General features: G+C 40.0%; 2 protein-coding genes across 2 annotated transcripts in view; one reads left to right on the forward strand and one right to left on the reverse strand.

The window, feature by feature from the left end:
* si:dkey-250l23.4 (E3 ubiquitin-protein ligase RNF180) overlaps nucleotides 1–23,945 on the reverse strand; it is an 84,741-nt gene that overhangs the window by 9,518 nt on the left and 51,278 nt on the right. Inside the window, exon 2 of the mRNA XM_034692407.1 lies at nucleotides 21,733–21,834. Within this exon, the coding sequence (XP_034548298.1) occupies nucleotides 21,733–21,816 (84 nt within the window). The 5' untranslated portion in view covers nucleotides 21,817–21,834. The remainder of the gene's footprint in view (nucleotides 1–21,732; nucleotides 21,835–23,945) is intronic.
* htr1aa (5-hydroxytryptamine (serotonin) receptor 1A a) lies at nucleotides 7,172–9,051 on the forward strand. The gene has a single exon (XM_034692403.1). It carries the CDS (start codon nucleotides 7,398–7,400, stop codon nucleotides 8,673–8,675), a length of 1,278 nt encoding a protein of 425 aa, XP_034548294.1. The 5' UTR covers nucleotides 7,172–7,397; the 3' UTR covers nucleotides 8,676–9,051.

Genomic DNA, 23,945 nt, shown 5'->3' on the forward strand with positions numbered 1-23,945 from the left:
GACAAGGGCAAGGACACAGGTTATAGCTCTGAGACCCCCACAGGACCAGTATCAGGTCACTAATTTGTAACTAATTAAATCGAGCCACATTTCAATTAATAAGCCACCAAAGACCAAATTGAAATACCTACTCATTCACCCTTTTCAATGTCATATATTGGTCTATACAGTCTATGTAAATGTTAAAGTATACCATGGGAAATATCTTGATATTATACTTAAGGCTTTGGAGGGAAAAATCCACAGACAGGAATATTCCCTTATTTATTAAAGCAAAAACATCAGCTGTAACAATATGACCACTGACAGGTGAAATGAACATCACAAGCTGTCTCTACAATGACACTGTCCAACACCAAATGCACCTACGATGGGCATGTGACCATCGTACCTGGACCCCAGAGTAATGGAAGAAGGTGGCCTGGAGGCACACAACTACACTTCAAGGTGTTAATTTGGTTTCCAAATCCCAAGATCTCAATCCACTCAAGCATCTGTGGGATGAACTAGAAAATCAAGTCTGATCCATGGAGGCCCGAACTCACAACTTAAAGGACTTAAGGGATGTGCTGCTAATGTTTGGTGCCTGATACCACAGCACACCTTGAGAGGTCTAGTGGAGTACATGTCTTGTCAGGTCAGAGCTGTTTTGGCCCTAACCTGATAGGTGGGGGAAAGAGTATCAGGCAAGTGCTCAAAGTGTTTTGGCTGATCAGCCTTAATCAACAGTTGCTTAAATTAATATGACCACCTCTAATCCACACTCAGTTTTCACGTTTAAAGAGTTAATTTCTTAATGCCTTGCTGTTAAAACCATACTTGAGAGAGATAAAACTTCTGTCCAGGGTGGTTTGGGGTCTTTCTGCTAGTAATTGGATTTAATAAGTTCTTCATTTGAATGCAATTGTGCATTCAAACTCCAAAATAACAACTTATTATTTGCCAAGTGCATGGCATTTTATATGTCAATCATTCTCCACTACCTGCTGTCTCATGTCAAGCCCTCTCAATCAAGTGGGTCATTAGTAGTGTGATGTATGGTCTAATGTTGGTATGGCTGTAATACACTAATGCCATTTTCACCGCGCCATTGGTTTTGGAAATATTTGTAAATGTACTTATTTAGTTGTGTATATATGTTGTGTATATATGTTGTAAGATATGCTTATTTTTACTTTACTTTAATTTTAATTGCTAATAACCTTTTTAATAATTGCTATTTTATAGGCTCTTGTTTGCTTTATGCTGCTGCACTGTTTACTTTGCTGCTGTAACACTGAAATGTCCGCGTTGTGGGACGAATAAAGGATATCTTATCTCATCTTATCTTAATGTAGCCAAATTTTATATAGACTTTTTGTGGCATGTCTCATATGTCTTCATCACAAGCAAGCAATTACTTTCATTTGAAGCAGGATGGCTCTCTACTTTGACAAGACTATCTCTCCACCCCATAACACATTCCATATGTATGGAGACCAACACCCACAGGGCAGTTGACGTGAATATTTCTGTTAGACACATCACTACATGGCCCATGCGCAGATACTCAACCCCCAGGTGCACATGGACTCTGATTTCGACTTGGTAGCAGGTGTTCACCAGGTTCTATCTCCTTAATGATGCCACTACCACATCCGTTGGGGAGGAGGTGTTGTTTATCACATGATAGATCTCCCTCCAGCTTCACTGTGCCTGCAGGGGCCCCCTGCCAGGGAGGTGTCTCATTCCCCAGTCAGGTGGCTTTATAGTGGTCGAGGCATTTGGGTGACCTTTGCCCTTTCAGTCTGACCTTAGCATATAGCAGGGTCGCCCATTCTTGTGATATGTTGCACACTCTGGTAGCTTCTTCACCCGGAAAATCAAGTTACAATTGTAACCAACCATTTGTACTGAATCACAGTAATGATGCTGAATGTGTTTCAGTGATATGCCAGTAGCTGTGGTCTGCAAGTCTTTCTGAAAATGGAATCTAGTGTCTGTATTTTCAAGACCAATCCAGCACAGGGTAAAAATGTTGTTGATTGTTGCACTTTAAAAAGCATTCTTTGGATAGATTTCCAGACAAATACCAATCTTAAATATTACAACACTATTGGCCACTTATAAGTCATACATTGTTTAAATACTCCATCACCAGCTCTGTAGTTTTTTGGGACAAAAAGCATAGAAAGTATACCTGCTTTTCTACTCCTGCCTCACTAGTTACACAGTAATTCTAAAACCCATAGTTGTGTTAAAGGCTGTGTAATTGTGCCATTCACCTGTCTGCTCTCCTGCAGTTGACTTTGTCTCCACCTCTCCCGTCTCCTCTGCCTCCTCCTTAGACACTTCATCCTGTTCTTTTCTCTTTTACTCATCCTCCTCTCACCAAAAGGAACACAGGGTGGCACAGCTGCCGAAGTCACAGTTTGACTTGCCATCTCCATCACTCTGCTTCCTACTTGCTCGTCATCTCCCAAGTTCTCCTCTTCATCCTCCTCCTCCTCCTCTTCTTCTCCTATCTCAGAGCTGGTAAGAGAAGGGTTAGGTGTCCGAGTGTGGTGGCTTTGTCGGAATCGTCTAGTTGCTGCCCCTGTTCTCACGTCCACCCAGAACGGATCTGGCTCTCTGGATGAGTAGCGATGAGCTTCTGCTGCAGCTGTCCTGGAGGAATGCCTCTGGGAAGTTGAAGGTGTGGATCTAGATTGGATGGTGGCCTGAGGGAGAGACGGAGACGAGGACCTCATTGCTGGCCAAGGGGACTGTGGGCTTAAACTAGTGTTGCTTGGTCCAGGATGTATGTGTCCTCTCTGCAAGCTACTTGATTCTACTCCAGCTTCCACAGTGCTGTTTAACTGGACATCAGAATTACTGCTGGAAAAACTTTCAGAGCTTCCTCTCCCATCTCTGCCCCGTGATCCACCTCCATGTTTCTCAGCTCCATCAGTCCTTCTGTGCCTTTGTTTTCCATGTTCTCTTTCTCTTACATGTCCCACATTTTGATGCTCCTCTTCCCGGTCTTGGTTTCCTTCTCTACACCTTCCTCTGTTATCCCTACTGCAAGTCTTCCTATATGCCTTCCTCCCTGGCAGGGCAGGTCTCACCAGCTGCTCCACACTGCTTGGTCTTCCCTCTCCGGCTCTCTCTGCAGGTCTCATTCCCATAAAGCATGGGGTATATGTCTCATTGTTACTGTTTCCTTCACCAGCATCTTCAGGTCCTGGACGACCATCTCTGCTTGAGACATTTACCCCAGAGGATCCCACATCAGAGCTCATGCTGGCACCTTTGAGCCCCTCAGTTACTAGCAGAATTCATCTGATGCAACTTCAACCAGCTACCCTGGTCTCTCCCTCTGTCATCTTCCACTAGATCTTCTCTTTTCCTCCCTCTCCTTCTGGATGTAGAGTTTAAACCTCTATCTACACACCGGAGGGACTGTTCCAGTGTAGAGGAGGTGAGCAGTGCAGCTCTCTAGCCCAAACTATCAAACCCATTTTAGCACCCCTGGGTCATTCCACACCACTGACAAAGACAAAGCCCCTGTGCTGAGCCCCATTACAATAGGTGCACTGTTCGTGGCCTCACTATTGTCCTGTGTGACCTATAGAAAACACACTGCTGTGCAACCCCTGAACACACAAAAAAAGTGAAAAAACCAGAGCAACCTTTGCTGTCATGTCAACGACAATGGTGTCAGCTTGTTTTTGTATTTCAGATTTTTGTAAATACAGAGCGATGGTTGTGTGTACTGAGTAGTTGTCATGAAAGTAAAATATCTAAGACTTTTCAATCACTGGAATTCAGTGTCTGGGTTTTTGTTTTTTCCTTATGTGACTGACTGCTAGACTTTAAGAAATGTCCATGTCCAAAAAAGATTTTATGAGAAATTGCCCCGAGTTTTTTAGCAGAGAAAAAAATTTAATTTTCAGTGAAGAGTGGATAATTATAACCAAGTATGATAACTGGTGTTTAAACACATCATTAGTTACTCAGTGCATTGTGGATGTATTTCTATAATGTGTATGACTAAGACAAATATTTGGTATTGTAGGACCAATGGAGATTTAGATTAAACATTATTTTATTTTAAATTTTAAAGAATAAATAAAGAGTGCACAAAGACAAAACACCAATAAGCCATCTTCCATATTTTTTTTGCGGGCCCCTCCTTCCTCAGGTCAGGACCAAATCAGCCCTGACCCAAGGAGACAGGGTCTCCACTAGACCTGTGAAGGTGTGCTGTTATATCTGGCACCAAGATGTTGGCAGCAGATCTTTTATCTCAGATATTGTGAGGTAGGGTCCTCTTGGATCAGACTTGGTTGTCCAGCTCATCCCACAGAAGCTCTGTTGGATGGAAACCTGGGGGATTTGGAGACCAAATCAACACCTTGAACTTGTTGTTGTGTGCCACCTTCTTCCATTGCTCCACAATGAGCCTTTTCTGTATCACTTCTTTTTCTTCAATGGACCACTTTTGATGGTAATGACCATTACAATCACAATTTGGCCCTTGTCAAAGTTGCTCACATCCTTGTGCTTGCCTTTTATTCTTGCTTCCAACATCGACTTCAAGGACAAAATGCTAACTTGCTGAAAAACACATTCCTCCCACTGAAACAAGATAATCAATGATATTCACTTCACCTATCAGTTGTCATAATGTTCTGGCTTATCTGTGTATATTTTTTTACACCCCTCCTAAGCCTGACCTTATCTCCAGCCTATAACAACTGTTTGTGAAGAAACAATGGAGACTTGGAACATTCTTCCATAGCCACACTCTACCTACTTATCTCTACCAGCCAATCAGGAGGAGTGAGATCCATCATCCACAGAGACAACCAGCAGGAACTGCGACTGATTTCCAGGAGGAGGTCTGACATCTGGCAACAAAGGACAGAGTGAAAATAACTCTTGTTGTACAGAACCTTCTGGGTTATGCTTTTTAAACTTCTGTACACTAAAAAGTAACAAATTTACTTGAATGAAACATGCTGATGTGCTTTCCACTATGTCATCTGTCATCTGCTTCTAATGGACATTTTAATACAAAGTACCAGTCAAAAGTTTGGACACACCTTCTCATTCATTGTACTTCTTTATTCTTATCTTTTTCTAGAATTTTAGAGACATCAAAAATATGAAGGAACTCATATGGAATTATGTAGTGAACAAAAAAGTGTTTCAAAAACGGAATGTTTTAAATATGCACTGACATGGTAACTGTCCTCATAATCTATCTGTATTACAGACTACAGTAATAACAGAGTTGAAAATATTATAAATAAATATATATTCAACTGTACAACAAAGTATAGTTAATTCATCAAGGTGGGTAGAAGAGTCTTTGAGGGCTCTGGAGATATTCTCAGGGAAGCTATACTGTATGTGTTATTACAAAATCTTAACATTTTCCCCAAATTAGAAGAACATTAAATTATCTTTAAACTCAGTGTAACTCAGCGACTTTCGTGTCATGATTATACGTGAAACCTGCTTGTTAAGGAGAGATTGTTGTGTCTTGGTGATAGCTTCACTGGCTCTAACTTGAATGTTGTGTATAACAGTTTAATAAAACATTTAATGACATTTTACTTGGGTGTGGGGACAAGTCTTATAAAACCTGTTCAGTAGGTTGTAAAAGCAGTGTTGTGAAATTCTGTATGAAATCTATACTGTTGAACATGAATATGTCTTATTAGTGTATTATTACACTACCAGCTTACATTAGGGAACTTGAGAACTACTGTATCTTTAAAAAAAACAGTTAAACATTAGTTAAAGCAAACCATCAAGTCATGTACTCATAAATAATCTGTTTTCTCACTTGATGCCCGTTCCCGGGGGCTTTGGCCTCACCTTCCACCCTGTTTTTATAATGTCACAAACGTTTTGTATGTAAAATCTGTTTGTAAGTCAGTTTGTGTAGTGTCCTGTTAACTGTTTTGTGACATTCTGTAATTTTAAAACTTGTTGTTTTATGTTTTATATGAGTACCTGCCTTAGGACTACAGATGAAATTTAGCTATTGTGCCAATTCCAGCATAATTTCATTGAGGCACACTGTTGCAATGTTGATTCATGTGCATTGTCCTAATCAAATAAACTTAAATTAAATTATTATTATTGACATTGTCACAGCCCAGTATCAGGAACGACTTCTCTCCTTACTGAGCATGTGGAAACAGAACAATGTACAGTACTTCTTTCTTGATTTAATGTGTCCTCACTAATACAATTTGGGTCCCTCAAAGTTTAGCTTGGCAAGTTTACTGGACAGCTATGTCTACCTCTTTCCTTCCTGCAAGGGATTCATTGTTTTCCCTCACCAGCTGTTTTTATTACAGGCTGTTTTCTGACTCACTGCAGGCAGAGGTTGCCCGGAAAATGATTGTACACTCTGCAAAATGAATGTGTTCACAGGATATTCTCCCCCTCCTCCAACACACAGTTTGCTCCTGGTCTGTTGCACCATCTCTCAGCCAAAGCTCTCTCTCTGTCCCAACGTAAGCCCCTCGACAGTGTCCGCCTTTTTGTTGAACTCAAAGTAATTGTAGAGCTGGATATGATTCGATGCAGTGGCCTCTGTGAACGGCAGATGGCAGCAGCTCTCCTCTCTGGGCCGAGGTGGCACTGTCCCTGGTCCTGAAACTACCCTCGCGCTTTAAAAACAGTGAATGAGCTCTCTCACTCCATCTTGCTCGAAACGTGATTCCGCCCCTAAACTGTCTGAAGATTCTCAATGTCCTTTTTAATGTTATAATAAAAAATCTGTTATCATGTAAGTTTCTGAAACTGAAAGTTAAGTGGAAACCGTGCACAATAAAAAAAAGTTATCTCGGTTAATATTTCCACTTCGAATTGCGTTCTGTCTTTACTTTCTTGCTATTTTGGTTTCAAATAAGTTTAAAGTGTTGATCCTGTATTACACCTACTACCAAAGATGAAAACTAAAAAACAAAAACAACGTCCAGAAAAAGTGACATTCACAGTGTCCCGAGTAAAAAGTAGATGGGAGAGAAATGAAGAAGATGAGTTGTGTGTTCTCCTCGGCTGTCTGCAATGAAAAACGAAGCAAAGAGTAGAGCAGAGACACCAAACTCCGGGGCGACCTCCACACGGTCTGACGTACCCGAGGCTGCCCGTATAAATGAATTCACGGCGTCACCAAGCTCAGATGATTCGCAGTACCAGTGAGCGCACCCGACTGTCAACGCTCGCAACCCCCTCACACACACACACACACATACACACACACGTCTGCGTCATGCGTCCTGGAAGAGACGGCACGAACGCGGTAACTCCGATGGATGCCGGCAAAACGCACAGCAGTAGTATCAGCAGCAGTCTGAGAGGCTGACTGTTTCCTGCTTATCCGGGGAAAGTTGCGCTCCTGGCGTGGTCGCAGTATGGATTTCTTAACCACAAGCAGCAACGACAGCAATGCCACCAGCGGTTACCCTGAGGGGGCGGACGTGGTGGCCGACTGGGGCGCGAGTGAGAATGGCACGGGATCTCGGTCCCTGCCAGATCTGCAGCTGAGTTACCAGATTATCACCTCTCTGCTCCTGGGGGCCCTCATCCTTTGCTCCATATTTGGCAACTCGTGCGTCGTGGCAGCCATCGCCCTGGAGAGATCTCTCCAGAATGTGGCCAACTATCTGATCGGATCCCTCGCCGTCACAGACCTCATGGTTTCGGTATTGGTTTTGCCAATGGCGGCCCTCTACCAAGTTTTGAGCAAGTGGACACTCGGGCAGGGGATCTGTGATGTATTCATCTCTCTGGATGTACTGTGCTGCACCTCATCCATCCTGCATCTGTGCGCAATAGCCTTGGACAGGTACTGGGCCATAACAGACCCCATAGACTATGTAAATAAACGGACACCGAGGCGAGCTGCGGTCCTGATAAGCGTCACCTGGCTAATTGGTTTCTCCATCTCTATTCCGCCTATGTTAGGCTGGAGGAGCGACGAGGACAGAGCGAACCCTGATGCCTGCGTGATCAGCCAGGACCCAGGCTACACCATCTACTCCACATTTGGAGCTTTTTACATCCCTCTCATCCTCATGCTGGTCCTGTACGGGAGAATATTCAAAGCAGCTCGCTTTCGGATTCGAAAGACAGTGAAAAAGCCCGAAAAAGTGAAAGTGTCAGACACGTGCTTGAGTGTGTCTCCGGCTATCTTCCACAAGAAAACAAACGGCGAGGCCGGGGTCAAAGGCTGGAAGCTCAGCGACGACTCCAAACCAAGCTCTCCGTGCGTAAACGGCGCGGTGAAGCACGGAGAGGAAGGGGAGTCACTGGAGATCATAGAAGTTCTCAGCAACTCTAAGACGCACCTGCCTCTGCCCAACACGCCTCAGTCCTCGCAGGGATATGAAAACATGAATGAAAAGAACTCTGCGAAGAGGAAGATCGCGCTGGCCAGAGAGCGTAAAACGGTGAAAACTCTCGGGATCATCATGGGAACTTTCATCTTCTGCTGGCTGCCGTTTTTCATCGTCGCGCTGGTGCTGCCTTTCTGTGCAGATAACTGCTACATGCCCGACTGGCTGGGCGCAGTCATAAACTGGCTGGGCTACTCCAACTCCCTCCTCAACCCAATCATATATGCCTACTTCAACAAAGACTTCCAAAATGCTTTCAAGAAAATTATTAAATGCAAATTCCACAGACACTGATCAAACACAAAGCAAAACTGTGGAGTATTTGTTAAACGGACAGCAGGAAACGGAACAGCAAAAATGATAACCAAGACTTTTATTCAGGGACAGTCTCTGTTCCGGATGTGTTCAAGGACCGTGTAAAAAGGAAAATCCGGGGTCACTGATGAAACGAGACATAAAGCAGGACTTTTGCTCTAAATGTACAAGCTCATGTTTATTCAGTGTTGTAGCTACAGTATATAGCCTATGTGCGACGGCAGCCATTGTTGTATTGCCATGCAAGACGTGTCATGTGCTGATTTCATGCATTTTACCATGAGACACGCGGGGGTTTTCCGTCCTACACGTCATGAGCTTTGTAGCACTGAAACAATAAAAGCAATCAAAATTTGTCGTTAAGAGAAAATGAGTGCATTTGTGCTTAAAGAAGAAGCAGTAAAGAGCAAGAAGTGGAGAAAAAAAAGTTAGAAACTCATCAGTTTGCTCACTGACAGGCCACTGATGATGATGATGATGATGATGATGATGATGGTGATGATGATGGTGGTGGTGGGGGCAATCGGGTTATCAGTGCACGGTGTGTGAGGTTTTTCAGTGAGTGGGTATCGAACACACAGCTGCCTATCCATCAAAGCCACATCAAAGTCGAGAGTGAAAGGAGATGGGCAATTTTCTCCTAAAATGGAGGCTGGTATTACATTTAAGACATAATAGTTCTCAGTCTCCCCATCTATCTCATCTCTCACCAGAGCACCCCCCTGCTCTATCCCATCTCACCGTCCCTGACTCCTAGATTGCCCCGTGTGTGTGTGTGAAAAGAAAAGCAAGAACAGACTCATAAACAGATTACAGGAGAGCGTGAATGGTTTTTTTGTGTCTGTTCTGCATAATAATACAGCTTCATTTCCCATTAGGGCCTACTGTGCATTAACGTTTGGAAACACAGCTGGTGGTATCATTAACATCACGAAAATCTTGCAGAATTTATAGGCTTCCCACAGCACATAATACACAGTAGGAAAGCTGCTCAGAGAAAAATAAAGGCCGTGTTATAGAAAGAGAAGCAGGAAACATTCTCACTGTAGGACTGCACTCATATATCAAACAAATCTACTTACAGTAGTGTTACAGACAGTAGGAGAGAGGAAAACAACTTTCAGCGAAGAAGCCCCCATTCCTCACGAGATGGTTGGCTATATGGACCGTTGTCATAGAAACAACGCCAAGGGCATTAATGGTCAACAAGAGTTAGAGGGATGTAACATATAGCATGTAGGCTGGGATGTTACAGCTGTCGAATACAAACATCTCCTAATGTGGTTTGATACTGAGCAGGATGTAAAATGTCACATACAACACAAATTCACAATTTTCAATAAGTGATCCATTCATTCATTTATTTAAGAGGAAGCTTTACACTTTTGATACCCTACAGTGTAGCAGATTTGAAGACACTGTAACTGCTTTATAACATTGATTAGTCTTCAACAACGTGTTCTCAGCTTATGAAATGTAAAGATTTCACTATTTTATTTTCAAAAACAATGATATGATAGTTACAAAAACTTCAGTTTAAATTAATGACATGTAAAACATCATTAAAGCATTGATAAGGAAAAAAACAGGAAATAAAGGCAAAACTAACGCTGAGAAGTTTGAAAAGTATCCTGAAAGATTGAGCCATAGGAAGGAAGCAATAAAGGCCTCACTCTTAGGTCTCCATCTGATCACTCCTTCACTATGGGGCCTCAGCGCAACATCAATGTGCTGGAAATGCTTTTGGGAAAATTAATCTCAAACCCGTGACTTGCAGGTCAACTTCTGGGTTTATGACGAGCTCACAGAGGTCCTGAGGGGATGTGGCGTGAGCAGGGAAGAGAATATATTTTTAACAGTGAGTCACATCGAGTGTAAGTCCCTTAAAATCATTACATTTTGGTTCTGATATATGGGATTACAAAGCTGCTGACCTCCTTTGAACTGTGCTGTGATATCAAAGGTTGGATTCTAGGACTGCATTAATCGCACACACTGTGGGAGTCTTCCATGAAATTTGGGTAGGTGGATGCAGTGTGGTGACGCAGAAGCATCTCCTTAGATATGGAGAGAGTAGAGGAAAGCAAAGGAGGGGATAGAATATGAAGAAAAATAAGGAGAGAAAATGAAAGGAGAGGACAGAACGGAAGGGAAAGGATAGGAAGGTAGGAAAAAAAAGGAAAAGAAAGCAAGAAAAAGGAAGGGGAAAACATGACAGAAAGGAAGGTAAAGAAAAGGAAAGAGCGACAGGAGAGGGAAAAGGGGATAGGGAGGAAAGCCTGGGAAAGGACAGAAAAGCAATATAGGCAGGAAAGGACATAACAGTAAAGGATAGGAAAATGGAAGAATACAAAATGAAGGACAGGAAAGAAACGGGAAGGAAAAATAATGTAAGGAAAGAAAAGACAGGAAAGGAAAGGAAAGGAACACAGGGGATGGGAATGCAAAAGGAAGAAATTAAAGGAGAGTAAAGAAATTAAAGGAAAGGAAAGGAACGACAGGAAAGTAAAGCAATGAAAGGAAGGAAGGGCAGGAAAGTAAAGGAATGAAAGAAAAGAAGGGAAAGGAAAGGAACGGAATTGAAGGAAAGGAAGGACAGGGAATGAAAGGAAAGGTATGACAGGAAAGAAAAAGCAGGAAAAGTAATTGAAGGAAAGAAAAGACAGCAAAGGAAAGGAACACATGGGACAGGAATGCAAAAGGAAGAAGGCAAATGAGAGGAAAGTAAAGCAATGAAAGGAAGGAAGGTCAGGAAAGTAAAGGAATGAAAGAAAAGAAGGGAAAGGAAAGGAACGGAATGGAAGGAAAGGAAGGACAGGGAATAAAGGAAAGGTATGACAGGAAAGAAAAAGCAGGAAAGTAATTGAAGGAAAGAAAAGACAGCAAAGGAAAGGAACACATGGGACAGGAATGCAAAAGGAAGAAGGCAAATGAGAGGAAAGTAAAGGAATGAAAGAAAAGGAAGGACAGGAAAGCAAAGTAACAGAATGAAAGGACAGGAAGGACAGGAAAGGAATGTAAAGATAAGGAAGGACAGAAAAGTAAAGGAATTAAAGGACAGGGAGGACAGGAAAGGAATGTAAATAAATTAAAGATAAGGAAGGACAGGAAAGTAAAGGAATGAAAATAAAGGAAATACAAGAGTGAAAGAAAGAGAAATGAGGATTAAGTACAACTGTACCGATGGAGGCTGGTGTTTTCTGTGTGCGCCTCTGCTCTTTGGCCTTAAACTGGGGTAAAGTACATCAGATTCTGCTGATGTAGTTGAGTGTTATTGGTCCTATAGGATCATCTTAGAGAGGATGAAGCAGGTTAGAGAGCGGTCAGCAGTGAATATGGAGCTTTTGTTATGAAACATTTTCAACACTAGAAAGCAGCTCAAACCTCCTTCTTGAAAAACGATATAGATTTTGAATAACTGATACAGAAAATAACATCTTATCCACAGTCAACCTTTCAGTTTACAGTGACATTCAATATGGCTACATGATTGTAATGTTTGTATAGGGCTATTATGAAATTGATTCTACGATCAATATCAAACATAAGCTACCTGAAAATGCTGTCATTACTCGCTGTGTGGCACTTTTTCATGTGTCGGCTTTTTCCAAATAATTCCACTTAAGAGCAGTCAATAAAAAAAGAAAATCAACTTTACTGATACAGAGTACTTTATTATTGCTCTTACTTTTTTGGCTATCATATTAGAATAAGATATAAGTGGATTGGTAGTATATAATAATCTGTTACATTCTGCACATTCAACTTTGAAATTAGATGCTTAGTTAGTACTTTCATAGTAATCATAATTAATTCAAATGAAGCGCATAGTTCTTCTTCTCAAAATAAACCTACAAGTATAAGCTGCATGCAAAGGAAGAAGGGCTAGTTTTATGGTACTGTTAATAAACAATAAGCATGGTGTAAAAATATTTGTTGCATAATGAAGGAGGTTATACAAATGATCAGCACAGCAATACATTTCAATGATTCATGGTCTATAAGTGGAAATTCAGAGTGGATTTTGTAAGTCTTGTTACATCATTGTGATTTGTTTAATGTGTGTAATGTATAACCAATCAATCTGAAAGAACCTATTTCTACTTGAGTAAGTACTTAGAATAATCCTTTAAAATACAGACAGTGGGGAAAATGTCAGTCTGTTCTAGCTGGCAGTGATGGTGTGTTTGCTTCTGTACACACTGCGCATGAGGAAAGGGAAAAAAGTTTACAGAGTTGAAAAAGTTAAAACAAAAGTAACATGGCAGGGACTGGAGAGAAGTATGCCAGTCTTCATATAAAGGAAGAGAAGAAGACAGAGTTAGGAGAGGGATTTATAAGACAATGGGAGGAGGAAAGAAGCAAAGACGAGCAAAAAGTCAGAGAGAGACAGATATGACAGAACACTCAGCACAACACATGTTTCTGCTTCGCCCCCTCCTACTCCAGGGTCTTTTTGATCAGTCAGAGCTTTTTCAAGGATCTCACAGCCCACAGCCTGTCACACGCCCGAGGCTCCCCCCCTTACTCTTCCTCTCTCTCCATCCAAGCCTGAGTGAAGCACAGGAAGGGAAAAGCACCAGAAATCTCCATCTGACAAGGAAAAATGAGGGTGTTTGCTGTTTTGATATACACATGTTTTCTAATCAAATTTAGAAAAAGATGTATCATTTTTGTTTAGCAGTGAATCAAAACATTTGTAGGTAGAGTAAATCATGAATACAGCACACCTCTCTCACACAAACATGCACGCACGCACACACGCACGCACACTCGTTGCTGTGCTGGAGGACGGGCATCACGTGCTCAAGGACAACAGCAAACAGACAAAAGGCAAGAGTAAACAATGTCTAGTGCATTCTGCCGCTTCCACAAACAATCAAAGCGCACAAGAGAGATGAGGAGTCGTGCTCCAGTGCCCGCTGTTGTTAGTATTACAGCTGGTGACAAACCCTTCACTCAGGTTCTGAAAGTTCTTTTGCACGTCTCCTTAATGAAGACAGATTTGCTGCTGCTCAGTTTACTCTCCTTCTTTTCCACAGTCTCCCTCCACCCAGAGGATCACTCAGTGCCTTTTAAAAAGTGTCATTAAGCTAAACCTTTGATGGGATAAAATATGTGGGTAAACACTGAGTGGATGAGGTGGAGTACCAAACACTGACTGTGTGACACATTGTCTAAACAAAGGCCTCTCCAAACAATACAAAACCCTCTCAATTTACCCGGAGGCGGTGAACACTTTGTAGTTGCCTGTCTTTGTATGTGTGTGGGTATGTGTGTGAATAAGGGCAGGGGGAAGTTGAGTGCAAATGGGATGCACACACAAAGTTTGGGAAGCTATTTGAGTGCATCCACTTCAAAGAATTGGCCGTTAAAATTCAAACTTTGGCATTATTTACTCAGCCAAATGTCAGGGGACAACTCAACTTAAACATTCAACCCAACTTCAGCTTCACTCTAAAAGGAACAATAAATTGAAAGTGGACACCAGTTTGTAAACCTCACAAAAACTCAGATGCCACACAAGATATATAAAACTGAGTCAAACATTAAAAAAACATGTATTATAAATGTTAAAAGTCACAACACATCTCTGAAACAAGTAAAAGCAAAATATAAAACTTGAATTACATCCATTCATCAGCATCCGAACTGATCAACAGGATTATAGATACCATCATAATCACACAGAAATGCTACATAGAGGATTTGGAATTGCTGAGTCACTCTGAGCGTCCAACAATTTCATGGATTTTTAGTTAGACTAATTTGGCTGTCTGCACCGAGAAGTGAAGGACAATAACTGAGTACATTTTATTTTATGTCATCTTATGCTTCAATCCACTATAGTGTACAGTAATATCACTACTGTTAAGTGCACTGAAATAACGTGAGCCCCAATTCCCTTCTTAACTTCTCTGTAGGTTTTAAACTTGGTAGCTGTTTAAAAAAAAAACAGAAGGTGAACATAAGTATTTTACAGCTAAGCTTTGGAAACAAATCTATCTTGTTCATAAAGGTCCACACATGGCAAACAACTATATCAAAGGCTTTTGAGGAAACAGAGGGGGCAATTCGGGCTTCAGTGTTTTGCTCAAGGACACTTCGGCATGTGACTGCTGGAGCTGGGATCGAACCACCAACCGATGACTGACTCTATCCACTGAGCCACAGCCATTGGGTTCTTTCTTCACTTTCAGGAAACCGGAGGTTGAGTTTAGACCCATTAAACAGCAGGAGAGCTGTATCTACAGGCATATGTTATCTTATATTCCCTTTAACTGTACTTGCTTTAAAAAAAACATAGAATTTACTCAATTTTAAAAAGCGTAAAAGATTTTCAAAACATTATCTTTTATTATTGCAGTACTGAAGCATCTTTGTTCACAAAATTATACATGTTACAATGGAATGGAAGAGTTAAATAGCAGAAGCTATCAGGCTGTGTAAAATACTTGACTCTGATTGGTCAAAACCTCATAACGATGGTGATTGACTCTCAACAACAAAAGCGACTGTCATTAATAACGACCACACATCATACAAAATCACTCCACGTAAAGGGGTTTGGTATAATTCACCTGTGCCTACATTATCTCACCCTTAAATTGTTGTACAGTGTTAGTTCAAAAAGCGTCACCGGTATCTCAACTATTTTTTGGAAAGGTTCCAAATCTTGATCGCCAGTTAAAATTCCACATTTACAATCTAAACTACTTATAATACTGTCAGAAAAATAGTCAAAACTCAACAATAGTGCCACATAATAATGCACTCAAAACTGCTGTGAGGAACTTCTCTTGTGTTTATTTCTGGTGACTCTTGATACCTCTTTGATTCTTGCTGATTTTATCCTGTACATGTGTAAGTATTTTTTTTAAATGTTGAATCTTTTACAAAAACTGTCACCCAGCTTTTTCTTTAGAACATTCATATGTATCAGTGTCCATCAATCTTTACATTTAGAAATATTTAAAAACGGCATGTTTCTGCAGCATGAGCTTTGTCTGAAACATTCCTCTGCAGCAGATTCAGGCATTTAATAACTGTATAGCAACAAACAATCTGTGTGCTCATGTTCTAGTTTGCTTTTGTAGCTCATAAAGAGGCATCAATATTAATTTAATTATGTTTCATAAGCAGCTTGAACCCTAACAGGACCTTTAAGTGCTGGACTGTAACTTGTATTGAATTTTCTTTCAGTAGAGTATTGCTCCTGTTATGTTAGGTACAGACCTTAATAATACTTCAGCCCTTGATTTTCTGCAGCCCTATACATCAAAGTGAAATATAATAAATATTTACAGTACTCATGATGCAATCAGGTTTGTTAGGGATCGAAAAAATGCAATTTTGGCTCTTCACATCCAATATTTACCTCATTATTTCCTAGTTTTTCTAAAGACTTTAATCAGATGTAGCAAACCAGACCTTGTGTGTCAGTGAGTGTCCCCCCCCAAAAGGCAGGCTGTAGTGGTGATACAAAAACCAGAAGGAGCCAACATAAGTTTTAATTTGGACTGTCATGCCTTTGGTACCTTGCTGATGGCTCTGGGAGACACTCAGAGACAGAGAGGCAGAGTGTGAGTGTGAGAGAAAGAGATCTTGGAGAGGAAACATCACTTGGCTTGTTGCATCATCTCCACAGCCTGTCAGCGGGCAAAATAGGTTGCCAAGAGTAAGATCTGTTGCCTCGAAATGAACTCTTTAGCAAAAGGAGCACTCACTGTCTGTGTTTCATCCTCTGCCAACTCTTTCAGTGTATTTTCTCAGAACACCAGCATGTGTCCTGTAAATATTTTCACGGTTTAAGAAGAAATTACTTCACATGCCGGCATTTTTGCTTCAGGGAAAACATCTAATTTGATATTTTATATTGTGAATTTCCTCTGTGTGTCCTTGCAAACAGAAATGAACAGTTTGCCTCCTTTTTTGGCAGTAAAGTGGTTTGTGCCCGAGGTAACAATGACTTCATTGCTGCTTCGTAGATCTTTATTAACAACATAATCTCTGTGCTGGCTGTTCTGTGTCCACTGAGACTACGTCTTTACTCTCACTCATGTTGTATTAATTGCCAACAAGATAGTAACGCTGGCAGAAGACGCACATAGTAATTGGGCACTTACAAACAAACAAGTACACACAGACACACTCAAACATAAACACAAGCACACCAACGTAAACACAAACACACCAATAATGATGCCAGACAGAAACAAACACAGTTACTCCCCTAAGCTCTGCTGATAGTCCTGTTCTCACCTAATTGGGTCTTGTCTGTAAAAACTTTTACCTGTTTGTCAATGCTGAAAATGATGCAGGGTGCTATACAGAGCGTTAAACATACTGTTGCTGTTACTGTTTATTGTATGTTTTGTTTTGTCCTTCAATGTGGATTTCATCTCTTGATTTTAACTCGTGCAATTGGTTTAACAGCTATCTTTCAGACATGTTGCAATCTGTTAAACTTGGGAGCCATTTTTCAAGTTTTTAGCACTTTCAAAGGGAGTTCCACAAGGTTCGATTTTGGGTCCGGTTTTATTTACTATTTATATTAACAATATTTTTTCTTGTTTGCCCAACTGTCATGCAGATCTGTATGCTGATGACACTGCACTGTATTGTATTGTTGATTCTATTCAACTTGCGGTCAGTAATCTACAAGACTCTTTTAACAACCTGCAAGATACTCTGGATGACTCAAAGCTGGTTCTGAATGCTGACAAAAAAAAAGTGATGCTATTCTCCAAGCCAAATCAGTAGAGCACAATGATATAAATATAGTCACAAAAACAGGATTAAAAATTGAAAGAGTCACAGAGTATAAATACCTATGTATTTACATTGATGAAAACCTAAATTTTAATGTACATATTAATAATCTTGCAGACAGACTCAGACAGAAAATCGGCTATTTCTATAGAAACAGATCTGTATTTCCAATGTCTTGTAGAAAGAGGGTTGTTGAGGCTGTTTTTATGTCAGTCTTGGATTATGGGGACGTAATCTACAAAAACGCATCATCCTCAACTCTCAAACGCCTTGACTCCATTTATCACTCCCTTTCACACACATCATTGCATTCTGTACAATAAGGTTGGCTGGCCCTCTCTCCATGAAAGATGCAATATAAATTGGAATCTTTTTATCTATAAAGCTGTTTTAGGACAATTACCACCATAACTCACTGAACTTCTTCTTTACCCAGACCATTTACATCAGACTCGCACCTCAGACCAGCTACTTTTGCATGTTCCTCGAGTTCGATCAGAACTGGGAAAAACTGCCTTTTGTTTCTCTGCTCCTGACTCCTGGAACAAGTTGCAGCAGCATCTTGAATTAAAGGCACTTTTAACTTTCGGACAATTCAGAATCGTAATTTTTAACCTTTCAACCCCGCTCCGCAACTGTTTTAGCTAAGTTAACCTGTGTATATTATTGTATCATCGGCCCTTCTTATTTTAGTGCTTTTATAGTCAATCCACAACACCTCCTTTTATTATTTTATTGGATCTTTCAATTGTTTTTATATCCAATTCAAAAATGCATTGTTGCTTGTTTGTGTCTGCTCTGTCACTGTAAATGACTCGATATCATTGTAAATGAGGCTTGCCCCTCAATGATCTCTTGAGTATAAATAAAGGTTGATTTATTGATTGATTGATTGATTGATTGATCTCTAATGCCCAGGGCTAGTTCTGTCTGTTAAGCTGACTGGATACTGTTCCTTGTTTCAGTCCACCAACCATAAATCATCATACCACCAGTCTTTACGATATCAGCAGCTGGACATCTTGAAACTACTTCAAGCTTAACAACAACAGAACTGAAATGATCTTGCTGTAACTTGCTTATCTTGTACCTTTTTCGCAAAACATAAGGCTAACTGCAAGAGACTGAGGTGTTGTTTTTGGTTCTGAACTTTGCTTTGATTTTCAGGTAAAGAAGGTGGTTCCAACATGTTTCTTTTCCTGCTCAAATTAACTTCTATATTAAATCCTCTTTATCATTTAATGACTTACACAGGGTCGTTCATACTTTTGTTTTGTCCCATTTGGATTTCTGTCATGCTCTCTATTCGCTTAGACTTTCCTTCACCACCTACAACTTCTCCAAATTGCTTTAGCCCGACTAAGCACTGGTACAAGAGAAACCGATCACATGACTCCAATTCTGGCCTCGTTCCAATGGCTTCCTTTCCATTTATGTTCTAATTTTAAAATACTATTGCTAACTTGTGAAGCTCTACAAGACCAAGCTCTTGGGTATATCATTGGCCTTCCAACCCCATATAGGCCTGCATACCCTCTCAGAATAGCTGACATGGGTTTGCTGGTTTTACCCAAAGCCTGTTTGACTCAGACTCAGGGGTATCAGGCTTTTCCAGTCTGGGCATCAAAACTCTGGATTAACCTACGTAGACATCTGGAAGGCTTAAACTGTCTCTGTCACTGCATCTAAATCTCTACTTCAAGCGTGAAGCAATTTGTTAGGAAAAGTGCCATATAAATTCAGTTTGTTGTTTTATTCTTCTTAATATTGTTTGTATATTATTTATATACGTTTTTAATATTATTATTATCATTATTATTTATTATTATTATTATTACTTTTACTATTATTATTATTATTATTATTATTATTATTATTATTATTATTTTAACCATTATTGTTATGATTATAATCACTAGTATTATTATCACCATGATCATTATTATTATTATTATTATTATTATTATTATTACTAGGTTGTTTATTATTTATTATACTATTATAAGAGTTTTTCCGAGTTCTTATTATCTAAATTGTAGTTTTACATATTCACACAATACAAATGTGGTGGATAATCACTGTGCTGCAGCATGGGTATTTTGACAGATGTGACAGCATTGGTTGGTATCAAACCAGTGTGAATGTAATCTATGATATCGAAGAGACAGTAGCTAGTCCATTCCGCTAAGTGAGAGCCCTCCTTTGAAGTGATTGTTTTGAATTTTGAAAATACATAACAAAGATGCTGCAGATAAGAATCCTCTCTGTCTTGTGTCACAGTTTAAGGTGCATCATAATGTTTTATGTACCCTACAAATAAAAACATGAAGCTATATAAAGCACTCTAGATAAGTCCAGATGAATAATTAACTAAAAGAGGTGATATTTCAAAATATGATCAATTGAACCTTCTCACAGTCTGGAGGGGCAATCAATTGTTAAAAACAAATCAAACTTAAATCCTTAAATACAGAAAAGAGGGCTAATCAATTGATCTTGGAATAAGAAGACAGGTAATAACTTCATTACCCCTGTTGTCTTGATTTATTGCTCAGTTGCACACTGGTTTATGGATAAGATTGTGTAAAGCTGTATTTTATTAGCGTTGGGAGGTTTTAAGATTGTGGCTGAAATTGTTGTTTGACTAATGTTTGGTGAGAGCCCCATTAGCCATCACCACTGTTTGTTCAAGCTAATATACTTCCTTCACTTACTTAATGGTCTATGATGGATAGGCATGAACAATGAAGCAGGAAGGCGGGCAGAGGGCCGTGAAGTCTATATGCAGCTGCATGGAAGGGAGACAAATATGAAAAGAGAGGGATAAAGAAGGCAAAAATGGATAAAAAAAGAAACAGTCTTAGGCTGAGATTCAGGCCTCTGCACTGCTTTGCAAGGAAAGCGGATGTTCCCAAGGGCCACATGTGTAGGGATAATCAGAGTTCATCCTCAAAGCTAAGCTATAGGTCTTCAGATGAGGAAGTTTTTGCTGTATATATATGTGTATGTACAGTCAATTCTCTTTGAAGCATGGAATACATACAGTACATATGCCTATTTACAGCAGCATACTGTGTATTTCTGCTATCATGCGTATTTTTAAACAACATCTTGGTAGGCCCTGAGGGTGATTATAGCCCTATATGGGAATGTCAGAGTGAAGAAAACCATCACTGCATCGGGTGTGTTTAGTTTGGATCAGCCTGCTCCCATTTGTATTTTTGTATTGCTTCCTGTATGTGTGTTTGTGTACATGTGTTAGTGGACAGCAGCAGCAGTCCCCTCGGCAAAGCCTATCCATTAGTCTCTGTCAGAGCCCAGCTGCAGTTCCACATTTCTACACGATAAATGCTCGCTGACACTTCATCATACGCAAACTGAGCCTCTAAAGGAGGCCAATTAGATACATGCAGTGCTAACAGCAGCCAGGGGGCTTATCTTATGATCCTCTGACCACGCCATTTAACAGAGAGAAACGGAGCAGGAGAGTGCATGCACAGAGCTCAGTGGGTAGTCATGTGCAGTATGTGAGCAAACAGAAACACATGCTTCATATAATTTCATATAAGGGACAAATTGATGGTCCATATATGAGAGGAACTAAAAGCTGAATCTACTATACTTGTCTGTGCTATTTATATAGATGTTATGATGTGATTCGTTCTGGCGTGTGATCCTGAGGGGTTCCCTGTTAGGATGTATTATTCCTCCAGTGTGGTCTGGGTCTGCCCTGAGATGTCTTCCAAGTAGAAGGAAATCCCAGAAAACCACCACAGGGAAGAGTCTTAGAGGCAATATGATCCAAATCTACCTTTCAGTATTATTAACAATTTCTTGCCTTAAGCCCTCTGATACAAACCACAGTGGACTGCTGTCGATTTAAATGATTTATAAGCAAAATGATTTATTTTCTCTGTAAGTCCCTTTTCTTGTTCCTAGAAAACCAATAATGAATAATTCCAGCAATGTTTATAGCATTTTAAATAGAAATAGACTGACAGGGATTTGAGGAATTGTGAGCTCCAATAATTCTCATAACCTCTTAGTCCCTTTCTCATCTTTGCATATCCACTCCATCTTAATTCATTCACCCCCCATGCTCTTCAATTTTCACCTTTTTGCTCCACTCTCCAATAATTCCCCAAGTTACCCTCCTCTTCTCTCTCTCCTCTCTCCACTGCCGTGTGTCTCATAGAATTTCCACTAAGCATCAACAGACAAAGAAAAAAAAAAAAAAAACAGGTCAGAGAGGAGCAGCACCCACTTGCTGTCTGGCTGGCAGAAATCCTTGACCTTTCGCTCTTGTTGCGTTTTTCTGAGCAGCGGAGCCTGTCAGATGACCTCTCATGTTGAATGTTGAGAGACCCTTTAAATGTTGTTGAGGGAGATAGAGATGGACATAGACAGAGACCGAAAGAGAGAGAGGGAAAAGTCATTTCAGGACTGCTTTGGCTTAAAGCAGTCTTAATGCACAAAATGCTTTATTCATAATTTGGTCTCAAATTCTCACAGGCACGTGAAACAAAACAATTTATCATTAAATAGTAAAAACTACAGTCATTTCCTTTCAAATAGATTATGTTGAAAGTATTAAATCGCGTTGGTTAAAAGTATTTGATATTATTTTACATCGATCTCCAGGGCTGAGAAATAAAGCTGAAGCACGAGTCACCAAAACTGTAATTCCTCTACTGGCCACACGAGGCTGTGTCCAATTGTGAGTCAATCTTTATAGGGCTCAATATTAAAATCTACAATTTAATGGCACATTTTGACAGCCTGGTTTTGTATATAGCATAGTTCCATATCTGTATTTATTGTACAAAAGGATGCCATTTTATACAACTCTGTATATATGGACTTCATGCAAATGTCATACAAATAATATTTGTTGAGTGGTATGTTGAGCTAAGTAAGTAGATGAAACTGTTATTCATTGCATTGTGGAGTCTGTAAAACTGTCCAACAAACAACTTGAAACTTGATTTAAATGTCCACCTAGAACCTCTTTAACTCAAATTAATTCATGCAGGTAAATTAAATTAATGCCCTCCTCAAGAGCCAGAAATATTGACGACAAAAAAGTTTATATCTCTGGCTTTAGAATTGGGAGAGCTACTGTGTTCAAATTCCTTAAGATGTGGCTTGATGTGGAATTTAAATTCAAATATAATGTGAACATTCTTGCCTCCAAGTTAGGGCAGAAACTTGGCTTCCAGAACAGAAATGAACCCATTTTTCTTTTGTTTTGTCACAAGAGAATAACTGAAGCAGTAATCTTAGCATTAATGGATTATGGTGGTGTAATTGATAGACATGCTGCAGCCTCAACTCTACAGACCCTGGACTCTGTATATCATGCTGGGCTCAGATTCATAATATGTGATAGATATGGCACTTAACACTTTGTCCTCTATGATTGGCATTCTCTTGAAGAGAGGGGCACCAAACACTGGTATTTGTATATTTTTAAAGCTTTCATCGGTAAGCGACCTCCTTACATTACAAACTTGTGGGAGCAGAATCATAGAACCTACAGGACTCACTTTTCTGATTGGCAAGTTGTTTAAGTCCCTCAAGCTTGCAGTGAACTCAGTAAATCAGTATTTTCCTTTGATACGCCAACTCAAGGAACACACTAAAAATACAATTGTTTCCCTCTCTTGCAGAGTTCAAGACTTCAACTGTGTCTCAATTAATAACTATTTTATTTGAGGATTATATGCATTTGATTATTGGATGTTTTAATGTGCCTGTAATCTTGGCAACATAGGCATTGAGAGAAACCTTAATGTCCTTTCGAGAATGAATAAAGCTTTGGAATGAAATGAAAATACTCGCTGAATTAGCAAACATGCAAGAGTAACATAAAAGATGGCCTACAGGAAAAAGGGGGTAATTATGCAAAAGGGAATACAGCCTTTATGGTGTACTGTACATCAATAAGGTATGGCTGCCTCAGCTTCTATTAATTATGTAGACTCATTGAGAGTATACAGTAAAAGTTTGCAGAGTCAGTGAAAATTCTGTATAACATTATAGCGATCTGTACACTTAAAACGCTCCGAAACATTTTTCAACCCTCCTTTCCCAAAAGGATCCACAGTGCATGTAATGCTGATACAGCAGTTTGTGCATGTACATAGAGTTTGTTTGTATGAATGAGTGACACATGCAAACACAGACACGCATTATACTAGAATATCTGTCATGATTTACATTTCATGCTGTCATCTTGTCTGACAGCACAAAACCTCTTTCATCTGCAGGGTGTTGAGTTGAAATCAACAGGTGGCTGTACTTTACTTTGTCTAATCCATCACTCACTAACATAAATGAACTTGAAAAAGGTTCTCTGAAAAGAGTACTGATCTGCTTATAACTTACAAAAAATGTATGTGGTGCTACATGGCCTCTCAGATGCATACACATTACTGTACCCTTCAAGAGGGAGGAAAAGCTGCAGAACTCAGTGAA

Source organism: Notolabrus celidotus, chromosome 9 (assembly GCF_009762535.1).
Source record: "Notolabrus celidotus isolate fNotCel1 chromosome 9, fNotCel1.pri, whole genome shotgun sequence".
Taxonomy (NCBI): Eukaryota; Metazoa; Chordata; class Actinopteri; order Labriformes; family Labridae; genus Notolabrus; species Notolabrus celidotus.